A 21,237-nucleotide genomic window follows, 5' to 3' on the forward strand; every position below is an offset into this window, starting at 1 on the left:
CTGATAAGGGAAAACACTTGGAATCTGCACGAGGATGAAATATCTGGAAAAGGAGCATCATGATAGTCCCATAAGCAGAAGAAGCAACAGTCAGAGAAGGAACAATACAAAAAAGATCTCAAGCTGGACAGTTAGTGATGGACAATAGTGTGGCCATACAGGGAGATGGGATGTAAGTGGAGCTTTTAAGGGAGAAAGTCAGGAATAAAGAGGCCAGGGTGTTATCTCAGTTGTATTCAAGGATTCTGGCAGCACCAAGAACAGAAGACAGAGGAGCCTGGTGAGCCTGGTACTGCAGCTTTCCTGGATGAGAGGGTGTGACCAGGTTGGAGAGTGACACCAATTGAAGTGGTAGCTGGTGCCACCTGATGGGCAAATTTCAAGTAGATGGACATGGAGAGAAAAGAAAAGAAATTGTGGAAAATGACAAAGGAAAACAGGAATATTTTTATTCTAAGATTTGGCCCAGAAATATCCTTTTGAAAGAGAAGAACAGACCCTCAAATGATATCATTATTTTCAGAGGACAGCCAGGTTTTTATCAAAATATAAAACTGAAGCACACATTATAGGTCTTATGAAATTGGAAGACAATAGCCTCCAATTTCCAACAAACCCCATAGAATGTTTTCTGGGAGGCAGACGGAGTGGTTCATTTGCAGTAGCATATGGATAAAGACTCAGAGGTGGTAGTATCAAACAAGACCACAAGACTGTGAGGAGATGAATTCAAGAAGAAAATAAGGGGCGACTAGGACCCTCATTCTCACAGTAATTCCCCATAATGTGGCAGAGGAAAAGATTAACAAACAGCTTTTCAACAAAATTGGTATTGGGACCATGCCTTGGAAAGGATCTGAACTCTTCTTACCCATCCAGTTAATCAGGCATCACTCTCCCCAGCTTCTTCCTACTCTGCTCATGATGGGATTTCATCAGTCCCTCAAGATCACCAGACTTTTCACACTTCAGTATTTACACTGAACAAAAGGTCTTATTACTTTCTTCATTTGACATCTACTTCCTTCATTGGTCTCAACCTAAATATGATTTCTCTTTTCCTCAAATTACCCATTTCCATAGCACCTTCCACTTCTTCATGACACACATTTATGGGTGGTGTGTATCCTCATGCTAGAGGGTAAACTTCATGAGGACACAGAGAGTATGTTATTCTTGTCTTTCCTCCTCATGCCTCATATTAAGTTTTTGGATGTAATTCACTCAATTACTTATCATCAACAATCTGAGCTTATAGTTTGTCTGACTGATGTTGATGGATTTCAGAGTAAAAGACCATGATCTCAAAGATAACCCACTAGTACTGATTACCCTAAGTTGTCCCTCACTCTCTTGAGTGTATGGGTTGAATGAAGTGCTTACTCCTAATGTTAATTTCCACATCTGGATTGAATGATCACCATAATACCTATGAACAGATTGCTGAGTGGTTTAACTTGCATTACATGTGAAAAAAAAAAAAACTAAAACTATGACAGGACATAGCAAGTGATTTATATAAGTGAGGTCAAATTTCTCACTCTATTATGGAAATGCAGAGTAATTATTATAGCCTAAGACTGCACTAGCCATCTGCTTAGACATTTTTTAGAGGGTAAGTTCATGCTTCTACATGCTCAATTTAATATCCACGGCATTTTTCACATAAATGTAATAACAGGTTTACTTAATTCTGTCATCAAAACAAGATTGTAAATTGAGGCTAAAATTCTCTATTCAAACTTGTGCCTCATAGACTTATTTGAACTCATTCTTCTGGTTTGAACGTATGAAATTTCTCTAACAACTTACAGAGTGAGGACACAGGAATAGGGAATAAATCACCTGAACACATGATATAAGCTTCCTCCTTTGCAGAGCAAGATCTCCATTTCCAGGGGACAGAAGGACACTGCCAGAGAGAGGTGTCCGTTTTCCTACACTGGATTCCATCCACCCAATGAGGCCTAGAACCTTCTCTGAGAGGAACAGAAGAGTTGAGAATCCCACTGTTCCCACAGCCAAGCTGTCTGCAGATCACGGACAAGGTCACAGCTTCCATGGGGCTGTGGCAGACACTGCCCCAGGTGTTGTTGTAGAAAACCTCCAGCCACCCAGCACACTCCTGGTCCTCGCTCACCAACCTGAGGGCCAGGAACTCTGAAACCAAGAGGAGGAAAATAGGACAGAGTGAGTATTTAACCCTTAGTGCTGTCCCTAGTTAGTGAGTGCTCATTGCTAACTTTTCTGATGAAATGCCCACCAGGTGGAAAGACGAAACTTTTATCCTTTTACCTGTTTTGATAACTTGTATGTCTCTTTCTATTTCTATGACAGTGGTGTAGTCGAAAATGAACAGTCAGGAAAACTGAAGTGGGGCTCTTGAAGGGAGGGAGGAAAAGCTACTTGACTAAATATGACAGACCTTGGGAAAGGGGGTATGAACAGTGAGGTGGCAGAATAGTGAAGTCCCAGCTATGTCAGTTCCTGATCCTGGAGCTTGTGAATAGATTATTTTGTGAGGTAAAGAGTGTCTGCAAACAAGATCAATATGAGGATTTTTTAATGATGAAATTATTTTAGATTATCCTGGATTAACCATATGAGCTCAATCTAACCACATACTTAGATCTGTATTCTTACAAGCAGATAATGGTTTCTGACCCTGGTCAAAAAGAGATGTAAAGATGAAAAATAATCAGAAGTATAAAAGGTGGTTGACTTGAATAAGGAAGGGAAATACAGGTAACTTTTAGATGCTGGAAAAGGTAAGGAAATGAATCTTCCCAGAGCCTCAGCTGAATGTAGCTCACTGACACCTTGTTTATATCTCAGGTAAACTGGGGTCAAACTTAAACTCATGTTGTCTTAAGCCATTAACTCTGGCAATTTATTATAACAGCAATAGGAAACTAATACAGTGGGGTCTTAGGATTTTGCACACACAGTAACTGAAGCATGAGGTCTACAGTCAAGTAGACACTGAAGAGAATGAATGTCAGGAGGCAGGGATGAGAAGGAAGGAGCAGAAGCTCAGCTGCTGCAGGAGAAAATGGAAGCACCTCATCTTTTCTGCTAGAGGGACAGGCACTGTTTGGTGAGCATCCTCCCCATCCACACTGAGACCAATTTCCCCTCCTCTGCCCTAAAGCTCAGATACCATCCTGCACAACCTCCTCACTTTCTCCCACCTATACCCAGTGTGAACCACAGACCTGAGCAGATGACCCCAGCGTCTTCCTTATGTCTGCAGTTGTGCTGCCCCCAGCCCTGGGAAGGGCACTGCCACACATGAGTCTCCTCTCCTGTACAATTCAGCTCATCCAGCCAGATGGGCCCTGATCCCTCTCCAAAGTGAGCAGAGATGGTGTCCTCCAGGGCCACTCCACAGCCCAGCTGTCTGCACACCACATGAGCATCACTCAGGTCCCAGCTGTCATCACAGATGGAGCCCCAAGAGCCCTGCTGCAGGATCTCCACTCTCCCTGCACAGCGACTGCCCCCATCCACCAGGCGGAGCTGTCTTCTGTCTGTGGAGAGACAGGATCATGTCAGTGGGCATTTGCACAGGAAATGGGAAGGCTCTTGTGCTGAGGGCCTTGCTCGCCTGAGCAGTTGAGAGTGTGCCCTTCTGTGTCTACAGAGCCTTCTGGGTCAGACCAGGAGTTATTGCACTGGGGCAGCAGCTGGATCTGGCTACCTACACCTGGGAGTAGAGAGCAGGAAACTTAATTAAGGTACATAATAATCTAGTGATGGCATCTGACAGCTATAGGACAAAATCAGTAATTTCATCTTCAGAACTGTTCTAATGGAGATTTCTGTTTCTGACTATGACACTTTTGTGCTTTATGTCAAGCACTCAGAGTGACTTTAGAAAAGTGGAATATGTTACTTCCTCTTGAGAGCACTGCAGAGCTTCAGGGACAGCTAGCCTTTAGGAGTCCAGTAAAGAGAATAGTAAAAATTGGGATCATCTATTTTTTCCTGAAGGCATTTGCTCATTTAAAGTTAGAAGCTGAGACTGAAAATCTAATCATGTTTGACAGACTGATTTGGTCATACACAAATATAATTTAGGTTGGACCAAAAAGGAGGAATCATGTTAAACAACCAGGAAAGTTGTATCATATTTGTCAACTGAAAGAATTTTTGTCACAGGGATGGTGCCCAGTTTCTTAAAACTTCAGTTGTTTTTGTGTAACGTGATCTACCTTAAATAAAGTACCCAGAAGAGGCAAAATAAAATCCTCTCTGAAGGTTTTTTATAGTTTCTCAAAACAATGTTGATCCAAAATACCACATAAAATAGAATTTAATAGAGAACAAAGAGGAAAAATAAGAAAAAATGGGAAATATTTTCATATATTAGTATTGGTGTTTCTTTATAGGAAATTTATATAATCATGATTAAATGGTCTATTAAATGGCATGATGTGCATCTTAGCAGAGAAATGATCACAAAAATCTAATAAAAATTTGAGAGTTAAAAAGTCAAGAGCTAAAAATAAGAACCCAAAGATGAGTCAACAATATTAGATTATCACAGAATAGAAATGGCAAAGTTCAAAAACATAGAAAAAATATAGAATAAAGCACAGAAAGATAAGGATAGAAACTATAAACAGGGATTTGAGAGACATGGTGAGAGAACCTAACATTCCTATGTAATCTATAAGTCTTAGGTAATTAAGGCTACTATGATAGTGTTAAAAATGTAACTTAGAAAATACACAAAGTCAGATATTCAATATACATATAGCTTTAAAAAATATCCACAAAATCTGTGATGCTCTATTCATTGACCTGTGGAATCCATTCCTCCTTACCTTTAATCTGGGCTGACCATGGTGGGTTGTCTATAAGCAATAGAATGTGGTGAAGCCAACATAGCTTGACTTAGGAACCTAGCTTAAAAAGTCATGCCTCCTTCTCTTTAGGATGTTTGATTTATGGCATATCCACTGTATAGAGACTATCATGTGGGAGAGAACATTTGCAGGTGGTTCTGTCAACAGCCCCAATTGAACTTCAAGCTACCAGCCATGTGAATGAACTATCCTGGATTTCCAAATGGGTCAAGCGTTCAAATGATCTCAGTTCCACATGGCATTCAAGTGTAACCTTATGACAGATCCCAAGAGGCAACTGCCAAGAGCCCTTCCCAAATTTATGAGTCAGGAAATGATGAGAAAAATGAAATGTATTTTTCATTTCTGTTGCTCATTCTTTCTCTTTCTTCCTTGCTTTCATTCTTTCAAATGCCTAACATACAGAATAAGGATAGAATTGTTAAGGCTTCTGGAAATAAATGTCAGTTTACATTTATAGGAAAACCAATTTGCATCTCAGCTAATTTCTCACTCCAGACACTCAAATCTCAGAGGTCTTGGAGTAATATATATCAAACCTTCAAAGAAAATGGATGTCAGCCAAGAATACAATGCCCAGCAAAATTAATCTTCATATTTGAAAATAAAATCAAAACATTCCATGATAAACAAAATTTAAAATAATTTACAAGTAGAAATCCTGCACTCAGAACACATTCAGCAAAATATTCCAGGAAGAAGAAATAAAAAATATACGTGAAAACCAGCAAAGGGTGAAACTACACTAAAGGAATAGTCAATCAAAGGATAAACTAAATTAAATTAAAAACCAGAAATAAAACAAAATGATTGGGAATACAAATCATATCTCAATAATATCTTTGAACATAAATAGCCAGAACTCATCAATCAAAAGACATAGACTGGCATGTTAGATGAAAATAACACAACCCAACAATATAACCTCTCCAAGAGGCTCACCTCATAGGCAAACACATTATCAGATTAAAAGAGAAAAGACAGGAAAAACTATATCACTCATATGGATCATGTAAACTAGCAGGGATTTCTGTTCTCATATAAAATAAAGTGGACTTCAAGCAAAAGCTAATCATAAGACACAAAGAAGGACATTTCATACTGCTTAAGGGAATGATACATATGTAAGACATAGCAATTGTAAATATGTATGCCCCAAACAATGGAGCATCTATGTACATGAAATAAATTCTTCTCAATTTCAAGAAAGAAATTGATCACAATACAATAATAGTAGGTGAGTATAACATATCTCTGTCAATACTGGATAAATCCTCCAAACAAAAAACTAAAGAAACTATAGAACTAAATATTACAATCAAAAAATTAGACTTTAAATACATATATAGAGTATTTCATACCTCAATGTTCAGAGACACTTTCTTCTCAGCAGCACATTAATCTTTCTCTAAAATAGACCATATCTTATGCCACAAAACAACTCTTAGAAAATACAAAAAATAGAGATAATGTCTTGCATTCTATTAGATCATAATAAAATAAAATTAGAAATCAATGATAAAATAAAAAATAGAAGCTACTCTAACACCAGGAGATTAAATAATACACTACTGAATGACCAATTGATAGCAGAAGAAATCAGGGATGAAACAAAAAAAATACATAGGGGAAATTAAAATAGTGTCACAACATATCAAAATCTCTGGGACACTATAAAGACAGTGCTAAGAGGAAAGTTCATTGCATTGAGCTCATTCACTAAAAGAATACAAAGTCAACAAATAAATAATCTAACATTACATCTCAAAGCCCTAGCAAAAGAAGAGCAAATCAACACCAAATACAATAGAAGACAGGGGAAAAAATTAAAATTAGCGCTGAAATCAATAAAATGGAAACAAAATAAATAATTCAAAAAGTTGACAAAAAATTTGGTTCTTTAAAAAAATCAATAAAATTTATAAATCCTTAGCCACTAAGACAAAGAGAGAGAAAGCAGAAATTACTAAAAGTTTGTGATGAAAAATTAAATATCTCTGAAATACAGATGATGATCAGAAACTATTTGAAAATTTATACTTAATTTAAAAAAAAAAAAAAAATAGAGTCTTGAAGACACTAATAAATTTCTAGAGACATATGAACCTAACCAAACTGAATCAGGAGGACATGAACAGATCAATTTCAAGCACTGAAATAGAAGTCACCATGAAAAGCCTACCAACCAAGAAAAGCTCAGGATCAGATTGATTCTCAGCCAAATTCTACAAGACCTTGAAAGAAAATGTATATCAGTCAAGAATACAATCCATACCAATAGACCTCAAATTATGATCAAATACAATCCATACCAATAGACCTCAAATTATGATCAAATACAATCCATACCAATAGACCTTTTCAATGAAATGAAAAAAGAAACCCTTCCAAACTCATTCTATGAAGCTAATATTACCTTGATACCAAAACAAGACAAAGACACATCAAGGAAAGAAAACTTCAGACCAATATCTCTGATGAACATAGATACAAAAATTCTCATTAAAATTCTGGGAAATCTCATACAAAAATATTATAAATAGTGCACCATGATCAAACAGGTTTCATCCCAGGGATGCAAGTTTCATTCAACATACAGAAATTAATAAACATAATTCAACACATTGATAGACTTAAAGACAAAAATTATATGATCATCTCAACAGATGTAGAAAAATCACTTAATAAAATACAGCATGGTTTCATGTTCAAAACACTAGACAAATTAGGGATAGTAGGAACATACCCCAACATTGTAAAAGTTATATGTGTTAAATCCAAAACCAACATTATTCTAAATGGGGAAAAACAGAAAGCATTTCCTCAAAGAACTGGAACAAGACAAGAATGCACTCTTTCACCACTGATCTTCAACATTGTCCTTAAAATTCTAGCCAGGGCAATAAGACAAAATAAAGAAATTAAATAGATACAAATAGGAAAGGAAGAACTCAAACAATCCCTATTTGCTGAAGACATGACCCATATTTAGAAAACCCCAAAAAATTCCACCAGAAAACTTTTAGAACTAATAAATGAATTAAGCAAATTAATCTGAAAATAAAATTAACACACAAAAATCAATTGCTTTCCTATACATCAGTGGTGAATCCACTGAAAGAAATTAGAAAAAAATACCCCATTCAAATGGCCTAAAAAATTAAAATATTTGGGAATCAATCTAACAAATAAAGATGAAATACCTCTACAATGAAAACTACAGAACATTAAAGAAAAAAATTGAAGAACACCTTAGAAGATGTAAAGATCTCCCATGTTCATGGGGAGCAGAAGTAACATTGAACAAAATGGCCATACTCTCAATTGCTCTATACAGATTTAATGAAATTACCATTAAAATTCCAATGGCATTCTTCATTTAAATATAAAAATCTGTCATGAAATTCATTTGGAAAAATAAGATACCCAGAATAGCCAAAGCAATCCTTATCAATAAAAATAAAGCTAGAGCCATCAAAATACCAGACCTTATAGAGCAGCATGGTGTTGGCACCAAAAAGACAGGTAGACCAATGGAACAGATTGAAGACACAAAGTTAAACCCACATAAATACTGTTATCTCATATTAGACAAAGATGCCAAAAATACACGTTGGAGAAAAGATAGCCTCTTCAAAAATGGTGCTGGGAAAACTGGAAATTCATATGCAGCAAAATATAGTTGTGCCCAAATCTCTCACCCTGCACAAAACTCAACTCAAAGTGGATCAAGGATTTAGGCTTGAGAACAGAGACTCTGTGCCTAATAGAAGTAAATGTAGTTCCAAATCTCCACCACGTCAGTTTCTAAACTGACTTCCTTAACAAGACTCCTAAATGCAAGAAGTAAAATCAAGAAATCACAAATAGGATGTATTCAAACTTAAAAGCTTCTTTACAGCAAAGGAAACAATCAAGAATATGCAGAGAGAGCCGACAGATTAGTAGAAGATCATTGTCACCTGCATTAATCTCCAGGGTATATAAAGATCTCAGAAATTTAACACCACCCCAAATAACCCAATAGATAAGTGGGCTAAGGTACTGAACAGACACTTCACAGAAGAATAAATACAATTTTTCAGTATATGAGAAAATTATCAACATTTCTAGTAGTTAGAGTCAGGCAAATTAAAACTGCACGGAGATCTCGTTTCTTCAGTTGGAATGGAAATTATCAAGAATACAAGTAACAATAAATATTGGAAAGGATATGGGAGGGAAAGGTACAACCATAAAATATGAGTGGGACTGCAAATTGGTGCAACCATTATGCAAAGTGGTATAGAGATTCATCAGGAAACTTGTAATGGAACGACCATTTAACTTAGTTATCCCATTACTCACCATACACCTGAAGGACTAAAAATCAGTATGCTATAGCTACACAGTTTATAGCAGCTCAATTCACAATAGCTAAGCTATGGAAGCAACCTAGATGTCCTTCAGCAGATAAATGGCTAAAAAAAAATATGGTATATGTACACATTGGAATATTACTCAGCCATAAAGAAGAATAAAATTATGGCATCTGCCAGTAAATGATAGAACTGGTGACTACTGTGCCAAGTGAAACGCACCAATCCCACAAAACCAAAGGACAAATATTTTCTCTGATATGCAGATACTAATTCACAATAAGGTGGGTGGGTGCTAGGAAAGAATAGAGTTACTTTGGATTATACAGAGGGAAGTGAAGAGAAGGGAAGTTGTATAAGAGTAGGAAGGATAGTAGAGTGAATCAGACATTATCACCGTATGTGCAATTATGATTATATGACTGTTGGAACTCTACATTATGTGTAACCTGAGGAATGAGAATTTATATTCCAGATATGTATAATATATCAAAATACATTCTACTATCATGTATAGCTAGTAAGAACATATAAAAATAATACTGATAAATGTTTGAAGCAAATGTGGTAGCAAAAGTTTAAGACTTGAGAAAATGTTGCAGATGGTATTTGTGTGTTCTTTATCTTACTCTGTTTATCTGTCTGCTCAGCTACATAGGGAATAATAAACCTGTAGACTTTATCAATCAAAAAAAATCCTCTGAATAACCCTTGACAGGGTCTGAAAGATAAATGATCATTGAGAAGAATCATATTTCACCAAGGCATATCTCATATTTCTATTCTGCTCTCCATGCTGTCTGCTCTTAGAGACATGTCACTCAATGAGAAAGCTGAGTACCAGTCAGCGCTGACCTCTCTTACCTGAACAGACCATAGAGGCTGTGTTTCCATGGGCACAGGCAGGAACACCCAGGGCAGTCACAGGACAATTCCACAGGAAGGACTCAGACCCTGAGCAGTGGAATTGGTCTCTCCAGATCTCATCTCCTCCTTCCACAAAGTATGCTCCCTTTGGGGTGGAGATGGCAACCCCACAGCCCAGCTGATGGCAAACAACATTGGCATTGGCCATATTCCAGTGGGAGGCACAGAGTGTTCTCCAGCCTCCAGAGTTCTTCATCTCCACTTGACCCTCACACTGAGAGCTGCCATTTTTCATGAGCCTGACTTCTGTGTATTCTGGCAGGAGAAGACAGGATTTTAGTAACATCTCACATTTGTTACCACATCAGAGTGTGCAAGATGGTTAAAGTCCTGCTGTGAGCCTCACCTGAGCAGAGAACTTGCACAGCCCCTCTGTGTTGGCAGCTGCCTGCAGGACAGGGCACTCTGGGACAGAACCAGAGCTCAGGCTCCCATCCCTTACACTGGAACTCTTCAGCCCAGACCTGTTCATTGGCCTCTCTGAGGGGCAGGTCCAAGAGAAAAGATACTGCCTTGCCACACCCCAGCTCTGCACAGATGACCTGGGCAGTGGGTAATGTGAAATTCCCATAAGGTACTGGAGTCCATCCTCCTCCAGAATTCACTTCCACTCGCCCAGAGCAGGGTCCACCTCCTCCATCCAAACGCACAAATCCTGTGGAAGAAAATAACTAGTGCAATGAGTATCTAGGGTTGGAATTGGGAGCTATATGTCTCAGGAAAGCTGTAAAATCTTTTCTTTTCCAAGGAATGAATTCAATGGTGTCAGAATGGAGATTGCATGAGCAAGTGTCTGAAGACAACTTTAGGAGGAGGAATTTGTAAGGTCAGTTCTAAATGGCTGACTCCAGAAGTTATATATACAATATACATATATATTGTGTATTTATATATATTGTGTATATAATATGGATATATTATTCTATGTATTACAATATATTTAACTGTGTGTCTGTGTCAGTCTACCTCCTTTTTAATAAGGCCTATATCTATTCCCTGAATTTGAACTTAGTATAAAAAAAGACTAGAATTAATTTTTTAGTATTTTAGCCTCAGAAATTTCCAGTTCACAGGTAATAATTCCAACTAAGTTAAAACTTGTTAAAGAATGAAAAAATTAAAATGTAACCAAAAATGAGAATTTACATTAATTTCTCATTTAAATATGAGAAAAGAGCCCACAAAATAGTGTGAGACAGAGATGAAAAGTAGGTTATGATGACTAAGATAATCTGGGTTCTTTACACCATTCTTCCCATTAAAGAAGACAGAAAGAGAATTTAGAAGTAGGATCAGCTGGGTGAGGTGGCATAGGCCTATAATCCCAGTAGGTAGGGAAACTAAGGCCAGAGGATCTTGAGTTCAAAGCAGCCATAGCAATGGCAAGTTGCTAAATAACTCATTGATCAGTCTGCTACCTTCTAAATAAAATACAAAAAACGTGTTGGGGATGTTGCTCAGTTATTGAGTGCCCTTGAGTTCAATCCTTAGTACCCACCCCCAAAAGAAGTAGGACCAGAAGTTGTGAAGAGACTTGAGCATGCATATTTGCCTTTTTGTTTTGTTTCAAGGGATCATTCTGTTACTAATATGTAGAGTTGGAAGAAGCCATTAGACATCTATTGAAGTTGATCAGGAAGCAATTTTGAGTATCGGTTCAGATCTTTGGGGTGGCATCTGACTACAGATATGCAATTGTAATGTAATAGTAGGTTGGTATCCTGAAGAAGGAAATCCTTTCTCTGGAAAAACAACATGTTCAGTAATTTTTCTTTTCAAAGTAAGTCATCAAAATGGAATTTACTGAGTATGGATAAAAAATGCCTCCGATCGGGAAAGGATAAAAATGCAGCAGAGAGGTCTTCAAAGGAGACACAATCTGAACTTTCTCCCTAGTCCTGATATAGGAAAGAGATATATAAAGATGATATTGAGAGTCTGCTTCCCTGTTTTGTTATTCACAACACTAGCATGATTTCAGAATCTGTCATGTTCCAGATGTGTTTTTAGGTGCTGGGTATATATATTTAAAGAAAATAATGTCATTAACTTTGCAGAGCTTTTCATCCAGTGGGGAGAAACCCAGTTTTAAGCCATTTGAAGTTTGTGAACCATTGGGTGAAAAAAGAAAGAAAAATTGCATCTGCAGAAATCTATAGATTCATATGAATTTTTCTCACTGGAGTAAATTAAAAATTACAGTCATACATATCTTTGTCCTATCTTTAGCTCCATAGACACATTGCTCCCCTGGGCATATTTCAAGTTTCTTATGAAAGTATCATCCAAGGGACCTTTTCTTTTTCTATTCTGACTTTGTCTAATACCTCAACCTTGAGTCACTCTTGAAAATCATTTTTCTCCTTTTGTACAGTAGGGGTATACTGAATTCACACAGTGTACACAGATTGCCCTTCCAACACCAGGGTCTTAAATGCTGCTGAAATAATCCTTATGTGCTCTTTATCAACCTTTGAAGGTAATCCCCCACATACTGTAAGCTTCCTCTGTCTTCTTTGGAAAATTCTATTTGTCTTCCTGTCTCATTCTTATCAAATTTATTTGACAATATACTCTTCTTGTATCATTATTTCCATTAGATATAAACAATATATTTTTCCCTCTATCTAATCATCTTTATATTTTCCTTCATTTTTATCTAAGTAAATTTAAACTAACTGATATCTACTGACTTAGTGTACATATAAATTTCATTAATTCATGTGCTGATGTATGTATATATGCATTTCTTTGTCTCTTCAAATCTTTTCATTTCTTTTTTTTGAAAGCTTCCAAAACACTTTCTTTTAGCTCTGTGAAATGTAGTTCCTTATTGTTTTTTGTAGCCACCCTCCTGTGCCACAGTGCACCAGAACATTTTGCTCCTATTTAAGTAAATAATCAGTCTGTTGCTTTCCATTCCCATTCCCTACACTCTCTAGTCTATGATAACCACATGTCTACTCTCAACCTCTATGAGGTCAACTCTTTTATATTTGACATACAGTGAGATTATAAGATACTTGTCTTTCTTTGCCTGACTTATTTCACTTAACCTAATTATCTCCTGACCCATGCGTATTATGTCAAATAAAAATGTTTAATTTATTTTATGGCTAAATAGTATTCCATTATATTTCATTTCTTTATCCATTGATCAGCCGATGGGCATTATTTCCATTTGTTAGCTACAATATATAGTGCTGCCATAAACATGGGAGTACAGATGTCTCTTTAACATACAGATTTCACTTCTTTGGACATATACTCAGCATTGGGATTGCTGTACCATACGGTAATTTAGGGCAGCAGGATGTCTGATAATGTCTTTGTACCTCCTTCATGTCTAAAGGATATATTTGATGGATTCAGTATTCTTGATTGGCAGGTTTTTCTTAATTTCTATGAAAATCTCATGGCACTCACTTCTGACCTATATGTTTACTGTTAAGAACACTGCCATCAGGTGAATTGGGACATGTTATTTCATAGTTTTTTCTCTTGATGCCTGAGAGTCTTTATCTTTCATCTTTGAGATCTGTACCCTAATATACAGAGATAAGAACCCCCTGAGGCTTCCAGTCACAATCCCCCAAATAATGTTTCACCTTCACAAAGAGACTTAACTCTCTCCATGTTGTGCTGCCAGGGGTTGAGGAAGAAGGTTGGGAAGTCCTGTGGCCACCAACCCTACAATGTTATATCACACACTGAGGCCACAGCCTGCCAAAGCAACACAGAAGTGGGGAGGGACCGAGGCACTCAGTGCTATGAGCTGCCTATTGCTAGGTGGACTCAAGGCTCTAAACTCCTGCAACCAGCCACAGGTGCTTCAGGCTCTTCTTGAGTCTGTCCCACCAGCACATAGGTCTTGCTCAGTTACCTTTGTTCTACATTTGAGGCCTCTAATTCCTACTGAATATGATCATGGTTGGTCTGGCACTGAATTCCAAGACAAAGTCCTGTGCCAGCACTGTTATCTGATTCTTGCTTTCCCCTCTTCTACTAGAGGTTGGAGAAGTGGTGGTGGAGACAGTTTTGCTGCCCAACACAACAGAGTTCCAGAGTCTCAGTGTGAGGTTACTGGCATGGGGACAGGGTTGTTGGGCTCTGTTGGTACCCAGGTTTCACTGTGGCAGGCCTATTCCTGGGTTTCAAGTCTAAGATTTGGGATTAATTCCCTTTCCATTCTCCAAAAAGTAGGCATTTCTCTTCATATTGGGCTCCCTGAGGTTGGAGAAAGGGTAAGTATTATCTTCCTTCCTCTTTCAATGTGCCTTTTTTTTAATCTATGTAAAAGCATGCACCCGCCTGCTTTATTGTCTCTTTTGTGTGTGAATTACAGTTAATGTGGTGTTTTTATGTGCCAGTTTTGTGTGTGAATTACAGTTAATGTGGTGTTTTTATGTGCCAGTTTTGTGTGTGAATTACAGTTAATGTGGTGTTTTTGTGAGAGATCACTGAACAATCATCCTGATCTGAGTTCTAAATTATATAACATCTTACACAATAAATATGCATTAATATTTTGTTTCATCCAACACTAATCTGCCAGCACAAGGCTAAATTCAGCTCCCACATATGAGTTTATACAGATATTGCTTTAAGAAAGAAATGTAGAGACAATCTATGTAGTAATGATGGAAGGAAAACCCGTGACTCAGAGCATTTAACTCAAAGTTCTCCGGCCCTTCCTGCCAATGAGTTGATAATTATGATGTCTGAATATGGAAAAGAGAATTGCAATTTTGTGGTAATTCTTAAATTACCCTGTGATGTGTTTAGTCCCATCCCTGGGCCCATACACCTGCTAACCCAATGAAAAATTATCTCTGGCTATACATACATGAACACTCAATTCAATTGAAAAAAGCAACCCCCATTCTTGTCTCTCTTTTGAAAAGTAGTTATGTGTGTTAATTTATAGGTAAATCTATAAATAGTAAATTATAGAAACAAATTATGAAGATGATTTTAAGTAAAATAATTCTACAAAACCAAAAACCTATCTTTTCAAGTATGACTACAGAGAAGGGAAAGAACGATATTTGAGATTCAAAAGAAATAATTAAATCCCATTACCCACTGCTATTTTGAACACTCAGGGTCCAAGGAGAACTCTTAGTCCTCTGTGGCTCATCTGTCTCTTATTTCCCAAGACTCAAATACACACTGTTTGTCCTTTTCATTCCCTTAGGCAGTGGAGAATGTGCAGACCATACCTGAGCAGATGACACCTACATCCCACTTGTGTGTGCAGTAATGATGTCCCCAGCCTAAAGAAGGGCACTGCCACACTTGGTCCTCCTCTCCTGTGCACTTCAGTTCATCCAGCCAGATGGGTCCTAATCCCTTCCCAAATTGTGAATAGTTCATGGCATCGAGGGCCATTCCACAGCCCATTTGTCTGCACACCACGTGGGCATCATTCAGGTCCCAGCCGTCTCCAAAGACAGTGCCCCAGGTATACTGGTAAAGGATCTCCACTCTGCCTGCACAGCGACTGCCACCATTCACCAGGCGGACCTGTGGAGTCTCTGAGGAGAAAGAATCGTGTTAATGGTTGTATTTACAAAGAAAAGGAGAAGGGTATTGTTGTCCTCTCATACTCCCTCCCCCAACCAATCAGTTGGCAGAATTCACTTTCAGATTGCAGAGCTTGCTGTGTAAGATATGGAATTATTTATAGCAGGGCACCAGCTAAGTTTCAATTCCTACCAAATAAGTAGGAGAATTAATTGTGTAAAAAACAAAAAATGAGATTAAACACAGCACAATCTAGTTAGATGCCTCATGTAGAAGTTGTGAGGTAGTTGCTATCTGAGATAAACTTACTATTTGCAGAGATTTTCATGGGATCTGGTAACACAATTCTAGAAATGTCAGGTTTCCTACTTTGAGTAGTTAAAAGTGTCTTTTTCTGAATGATTTCTAAAAGTTAATGGGCCAGCATCTGATTGTTTCTTATAGAGCACACACACTTGAGTGCCAATGGCCCGAGATGTGGGAGGACCAGAGCACAGGGGATAGAGTGCGGAACTGGAATGAGATCATCAGAAACCTCAGGTGACAGCCATGAATCCAGGAGAAATCATAATCATATGGTCATTAAGACTGGAAAATGAATGGACTATGGTTTACCTAAAAATATTTCAATAATGATTCTAGGCTTCAGAGTTCAGATTGGATATGTGACATCAAAATTTGACTCACTTTAGGTAGACTGAGCAAGTTCCTCAAAAAGAGAATTTCAGATATCAACATTGCTCAACTTCACTAGGTATCATAGAATGTTACTTTTTTTTTCCAAATTCTTCTTTCAGGAGTTGTTATTACTCAAAAGTAGGAGGTAAATAGCAGAAAAGAGGTAATTTTATTGTGACTGTGAGTTAAAAACATTAGGGACCAAATGTATAATTGTTCTTTGAGAAGAGAAATAGAGGAACTATAAAGAACTATTTATCAAACACAGTTGATAAACAACAGGGAGAAGCAGAAAGGCAGCCCAGAGAAATGTACAAAGTAATTTACAACTTCATCTCCAGCTGCCTGGTGAGGGAGGCAACCTGCAAGCATAAGGTAAGCTGGAGAGGGCAGACAAGCCAGATGGTGTCAGCAGAGCAGCAGTCTTAGCTGTGGAAGAAACACATGGTTCTTACAAGATTTAGACCAAATTTGGGGCATTGTTCCGAGAGGGGATACTCTTATACAGCAAGCAAGTTTTAGGAAAAAAATCCATCACATTGCTTAGCAAGTTCTCAGAGTGATATCACCAAGAGCTGTCTTAAGAAGGGGCCATTGTTAGGAAATAAATGAGTCTGGGGTTTAGACAATATGTGGTAATCACAATTTTAGGCCCCTGGGCCACCCTGCCAGAGTGATTGGGTATAAGTTAGTGTTCTACAGTCTCAGGTAGGAAGAGTGCTTGTCACAAACATGCTGAGAGCATCAAATTGTAGGGGAAGGATGGAGGTCTCATTGGTAAGTGGTCCCTTCCTCTGTGAAGAAGAGCAATACCAGGCAGTGTGGTTGCACATAAGGACCAGGTCTGAGAGCTTAGAGACAGCATCTGGCAATTCATAACATTCCCATGTCACCTATCCTGGGATTACACTATTTCCCACATGCTTTTCATAGATTTACCATGGCTAGGACCCAAGGTATACCCCAATGGGCACCTTCTAGAGGCATCTGGGGCAAATGTGTGCCTACCTGTTGGGTCTGCAAACCACTGAAAGGAGAGCTGACTTGACATTTGACATGCCTTCAGGTTTCCAGACAAAACCCCTGTGGGGATAGTATGCTTGTCTTGTAAACACACCTTTAACCTCCTTGACAAGAAATGAATAGCACAGTATAGTCAATTTATTGCCTCTGATCCCAGCATGTTTGCTGGGAAGCAAAAGGAACTGAAACTGATTTCTTTTGCAGTTTACTGACTCCCACATTCCTGGTGGATTCAAATGTTAGATGACCTGGAAAAGGTGTCTTCAATGCAAATATATTTGCTGGGAAGATTTTTGACAAATATTTTTATTTATGCTTTATTATGTTTCCTTACTACTAGTTAATTAATTTGTGTTTTTTTTTTTAATTCTTCAAATGGAATTTTTCTCTCTTCTTATTTCTCACACCCCCCTTCTCTTTACTGTACTGGTGATTGAACCCAGAGCTACATCCCCAGTCTTTTAAAATTTATTTACTTATTTATTTATGAAATACCTTCTTTCTAAGTTGCTCAAGCTAGTACTGTACTTGTAATACTGTCTCAGCCTTCAGAGCCCATAGGATCACAGGTAAATGCCGCCTGCCTGGTTAATATTTTCCCTTTTTTGCTACAAATATTTTTCTTCCTCCCTTTTAATTCCCCTTCTTCCTTCCCTTTTATTTTCCAACTTCAATATTTTTTGAATTAGTTTCTCTTTTACTATTTTTGACTTTCTTTTTCATTCTATATTTCTTCTTCCCATTATCTATTGTTACTGCTCCTTTAGTTGTTGTTGAATGTAATTGATTATTACTGTATTTATATAGCTGGTTTTTAAATTTATTTTACTTGGCAACAGAGATTGAACTCAGGGGAACTTAACTACTGAGACACATTCCCAACCCTTTTTTCAAATTTTTTTTGTGGGGAAGGGTACTGGGGATTGAACTCAGGGGAACTGGACCACTAAGCCACATCCCCAGCCCTATTTTGTATTGTATTTAGAGACAGAGTCTCACTGAGTTGCTTAGTGACTCATTAAATTGCTTAAACTGGATTTGAATTTGCAATCCTCCTGTCTCAGCCCCTCAAGCCACTGAGATTACAGACATGCACTGGCTTCTTTTCCGAATTTTGAGACAGGTCTCACAGAGTTGCTTAGAGTCTTGCTAAGTTGCAAAGGATGGATTTGAACTCACAATCCTCCTGCCTCAACCTCCTTAGTGGCTGGGATTATTGGCATGTTCCACCATGCTCAGCCAGTTTATTGTTATATTGTGGGCACTGCTGTTGTTTTCTTTTTGCTGAGTTATGTTGGTGATCAAGCAGAGAACCTCAAACATATTGGGTGTGTGCTTTGCCACTGAGATATAACTCCAGCCAGTCTAGAGAAGTTTTACCTTACTGAAGCCATGACCTAGTACTGCCGAAGTATTGGTTGGAATTTCAACTTAATGGATAGGGAAGAGAGAAATCCACAGCTGATGAGGCTCCACAAGTAGACATAACTCCTGCTTCTGGACAATCTCCAGCTTAAGAAATCATGGGGGAAATAATTCAAATGTTGTGGGGAAAGAAAAGACCTCAGTACAGGTTGCTGCCATATCCTCTCACACCAAACACTAAAAGTAATACTGGAAAAATAATTACAGAAAAAATGCCCTACACACTGTGCTGTCTATAACAACATATCTGAACTACCAGAAGGACCTCTATTTGTATGAGAAATATAGAGAAAAATATCGTATTCTGACAGAATACTTGGAGTTTCAAAACCCATTATTACCAGCCAAAGAAGCCACAGATAAGCAACCTAGATTATCCACTTGGAATTAATCTAACTCTTCAGGAAAGCTACACCCCAAGGCACATGTTTAAGAGAAGGGTACTTACTAAGAAGACCCTCACATAACAGATTTATAAGCAGAAATACTAGCAGCCAGGGTAGCACGAATGATGTACTTGAGATCTTGAGAGAAAATATCTGCCACCTACATGACTATGTTCAGAAAAGTTATCCTTCAGAATCAAAGGAAAATAAGTCTTTTGAAGATAAGCATCAGTGAAAGGAATTTTGAACCACTGATCCTGCAAAGTGGAAGATAATGAAGCAATCCTACACACAGAATAGGAAGCAAGACAACCTAGCCATGAGATCATAGGAAAGAATAAATCTCACTAGAAGAGCAGATAAAAAAGTGAGAAAAAGGAAAGAATCAAACATTATCAATTCAGTAAATCAATCCAGCTCCAAGACAAATAAGGGAGAAAAACATGACCACAGATTATTCAAACCGTCCAGAAAAAAAAAAAAAATCACAGGCATTTCTAAAAACCTTTCAAATATAACTCTGAGAATCAGTGGTCTGCTTTTCAAATTAAAAGATGCAGCCTGGATACCTGCATTAAAAATCAAGAACCAACAAATTGGTAGCTGCAAGAAACTCACCACATAGGCAAAGACATATGTAGACTGAGAAGAAAATTATTAAAAGTAAAATTGCAAGCAAATGAAACCTGAGAGCAAACAGAAGTAACTGTATTCATAGATGAAAAACACACTCCAAAAATCAGTCAGAAGAGACATAGAAGGTCACTGCGTATTAGTAGAAAAAACCATCAAGAAGATAAGATATAATAATTATAAATATATATGCACCAAAGAAAGGAACACAGAATTTTATTTAAAAAAAAACACCCATGGGACATAATGGAAAAAACAAACTTCAGTACAATACTAGTGGTATCTTAATATCGCATATCACTAATAGATTTGGCATGCACAGAAAATATCAACAAGCATACATCATAGTTACACTAAAATTAAAAATCAACTGTACTTAGCATATATCTACAGAAAATTCCATTCAACATATTTAGAATATACATCTGGGGAGTATATTCTAAGAGTAGATAGTCTGAGGTTCAACCAAGAATGTGTCTAAAATTTATAAGGGGAACAGAGAGATAGCAAACCTATAAGACAGAATAAGAACAACCAATAAGGTAGAGTGACTTTGAGGAAAAAACAAAGAAGACATCTGAAGGTTTCTATTTTCCAGGGATATTTGAGGTGATGTCATCATTTAAGTGTATGGTGGGGTTAAAATATCAGCATGAGGGAGATCTGAGAATTTGTAAAATAACATGTTCCAGAGAGGGCAAGAACACATGTGAGAGAAGCACATTAGAATAGAGGGCCATTGTGGATAGTTTGACAGAGGTTGATCACAAACTCAAAGAGACTATCAGGATAATTTCATACCATAACAAAATACAGTACTTGTCCATGATTTAGCAGTCCTTGCCTCAACTAGTGCAGGCAGGGAAGAGCTAGATATTTGAATAACCACTCTTGCCATTGACAGTTAAAGAAGAGAGAAGGGAATTGAGTGTACTTGAAGGGGGAGGATTATAATGCAGCGTCATGTTGTCTGATCAGGGTAAGAAGAACATCTGCAATCATGAGGAGAGTGGAAAAATGAAAACCTGATAAGGAAAAACATTTGGAATCTGCATGAGGATGAAATATCTGGAATGGGAGTATTAAGACTAGTACAATATAAGGAGAAGGGGCAACAGTCAGAGAAGGAACAATGCAATCAAGGACTCAAGCTGGACAGTTAGTGATCAATAGTGTGACCATACACAGAGATGGGGTGGGAGGGAGTAGAGTGCCTCAAAGGGAGAAAGTCGGGAATAGAGAGTCCAGGATGTTATCTCAGTTGTGTTCAAGGATACTGGAGCACCAGGAACAGGAGACAGAGGAGCCTGGTGAGCCTGATACTATAGCCATCCTGAACAAGGGGAGTGGTTAAACTGGAGAGTGACAACAACAGAAGTGGTAAATGGTGTCACCTCATAGGGCAAATTT

The 21,237-nt window shown here is 37.8% G+C and overlaps 1 protein-coding gene across 1 annotated transcript in view; it reads right to left on the reverse strand.

Annotated features, from left to right (window-relative positions):
- Positions 1 to 21,237, reverse strand: part of LOC114104822 (uncharacterized) — a 419,591-nt gene that overhangs the window by 199,470 nt on the left and 198,884 nt on the right. Inside the window, 6 exon segments of the mRNA XM_071609308.1 lie at positions 1,846 to 2,160; positions 3,216 to 3,530; positions 3,608 to 3,700; positions 10,094 to 10,411; positions 10,503 to 10,811; positions 15,379 to 15,693. Of these exon segments, the coding sequence (XP_071465409.1) occupies positions 1,846 to 2,160; positions 3,216 to 3,530; positions 3,608 to 3,700; positions 10,094 to 10,411; positions 10,503 to 10,811; positions 15,379 to 15,693 (1,665 nt within the window).

This window comes from Marmota flaviventris, chromosome 3 (assembly GCF_047511675.1).
Source record: "Marmota flaviventris isolate mMarFla1 chromosome 3, mMarFla1.hap1, whole genome shotgun sequence".
Taxonomy (NCBI): domain Eukaryota; kingdom Metazoa; phylum Chordata; class Mammalia; order Rodentia; family Sciuridae; genus Marmota; species Marmota flaviventris.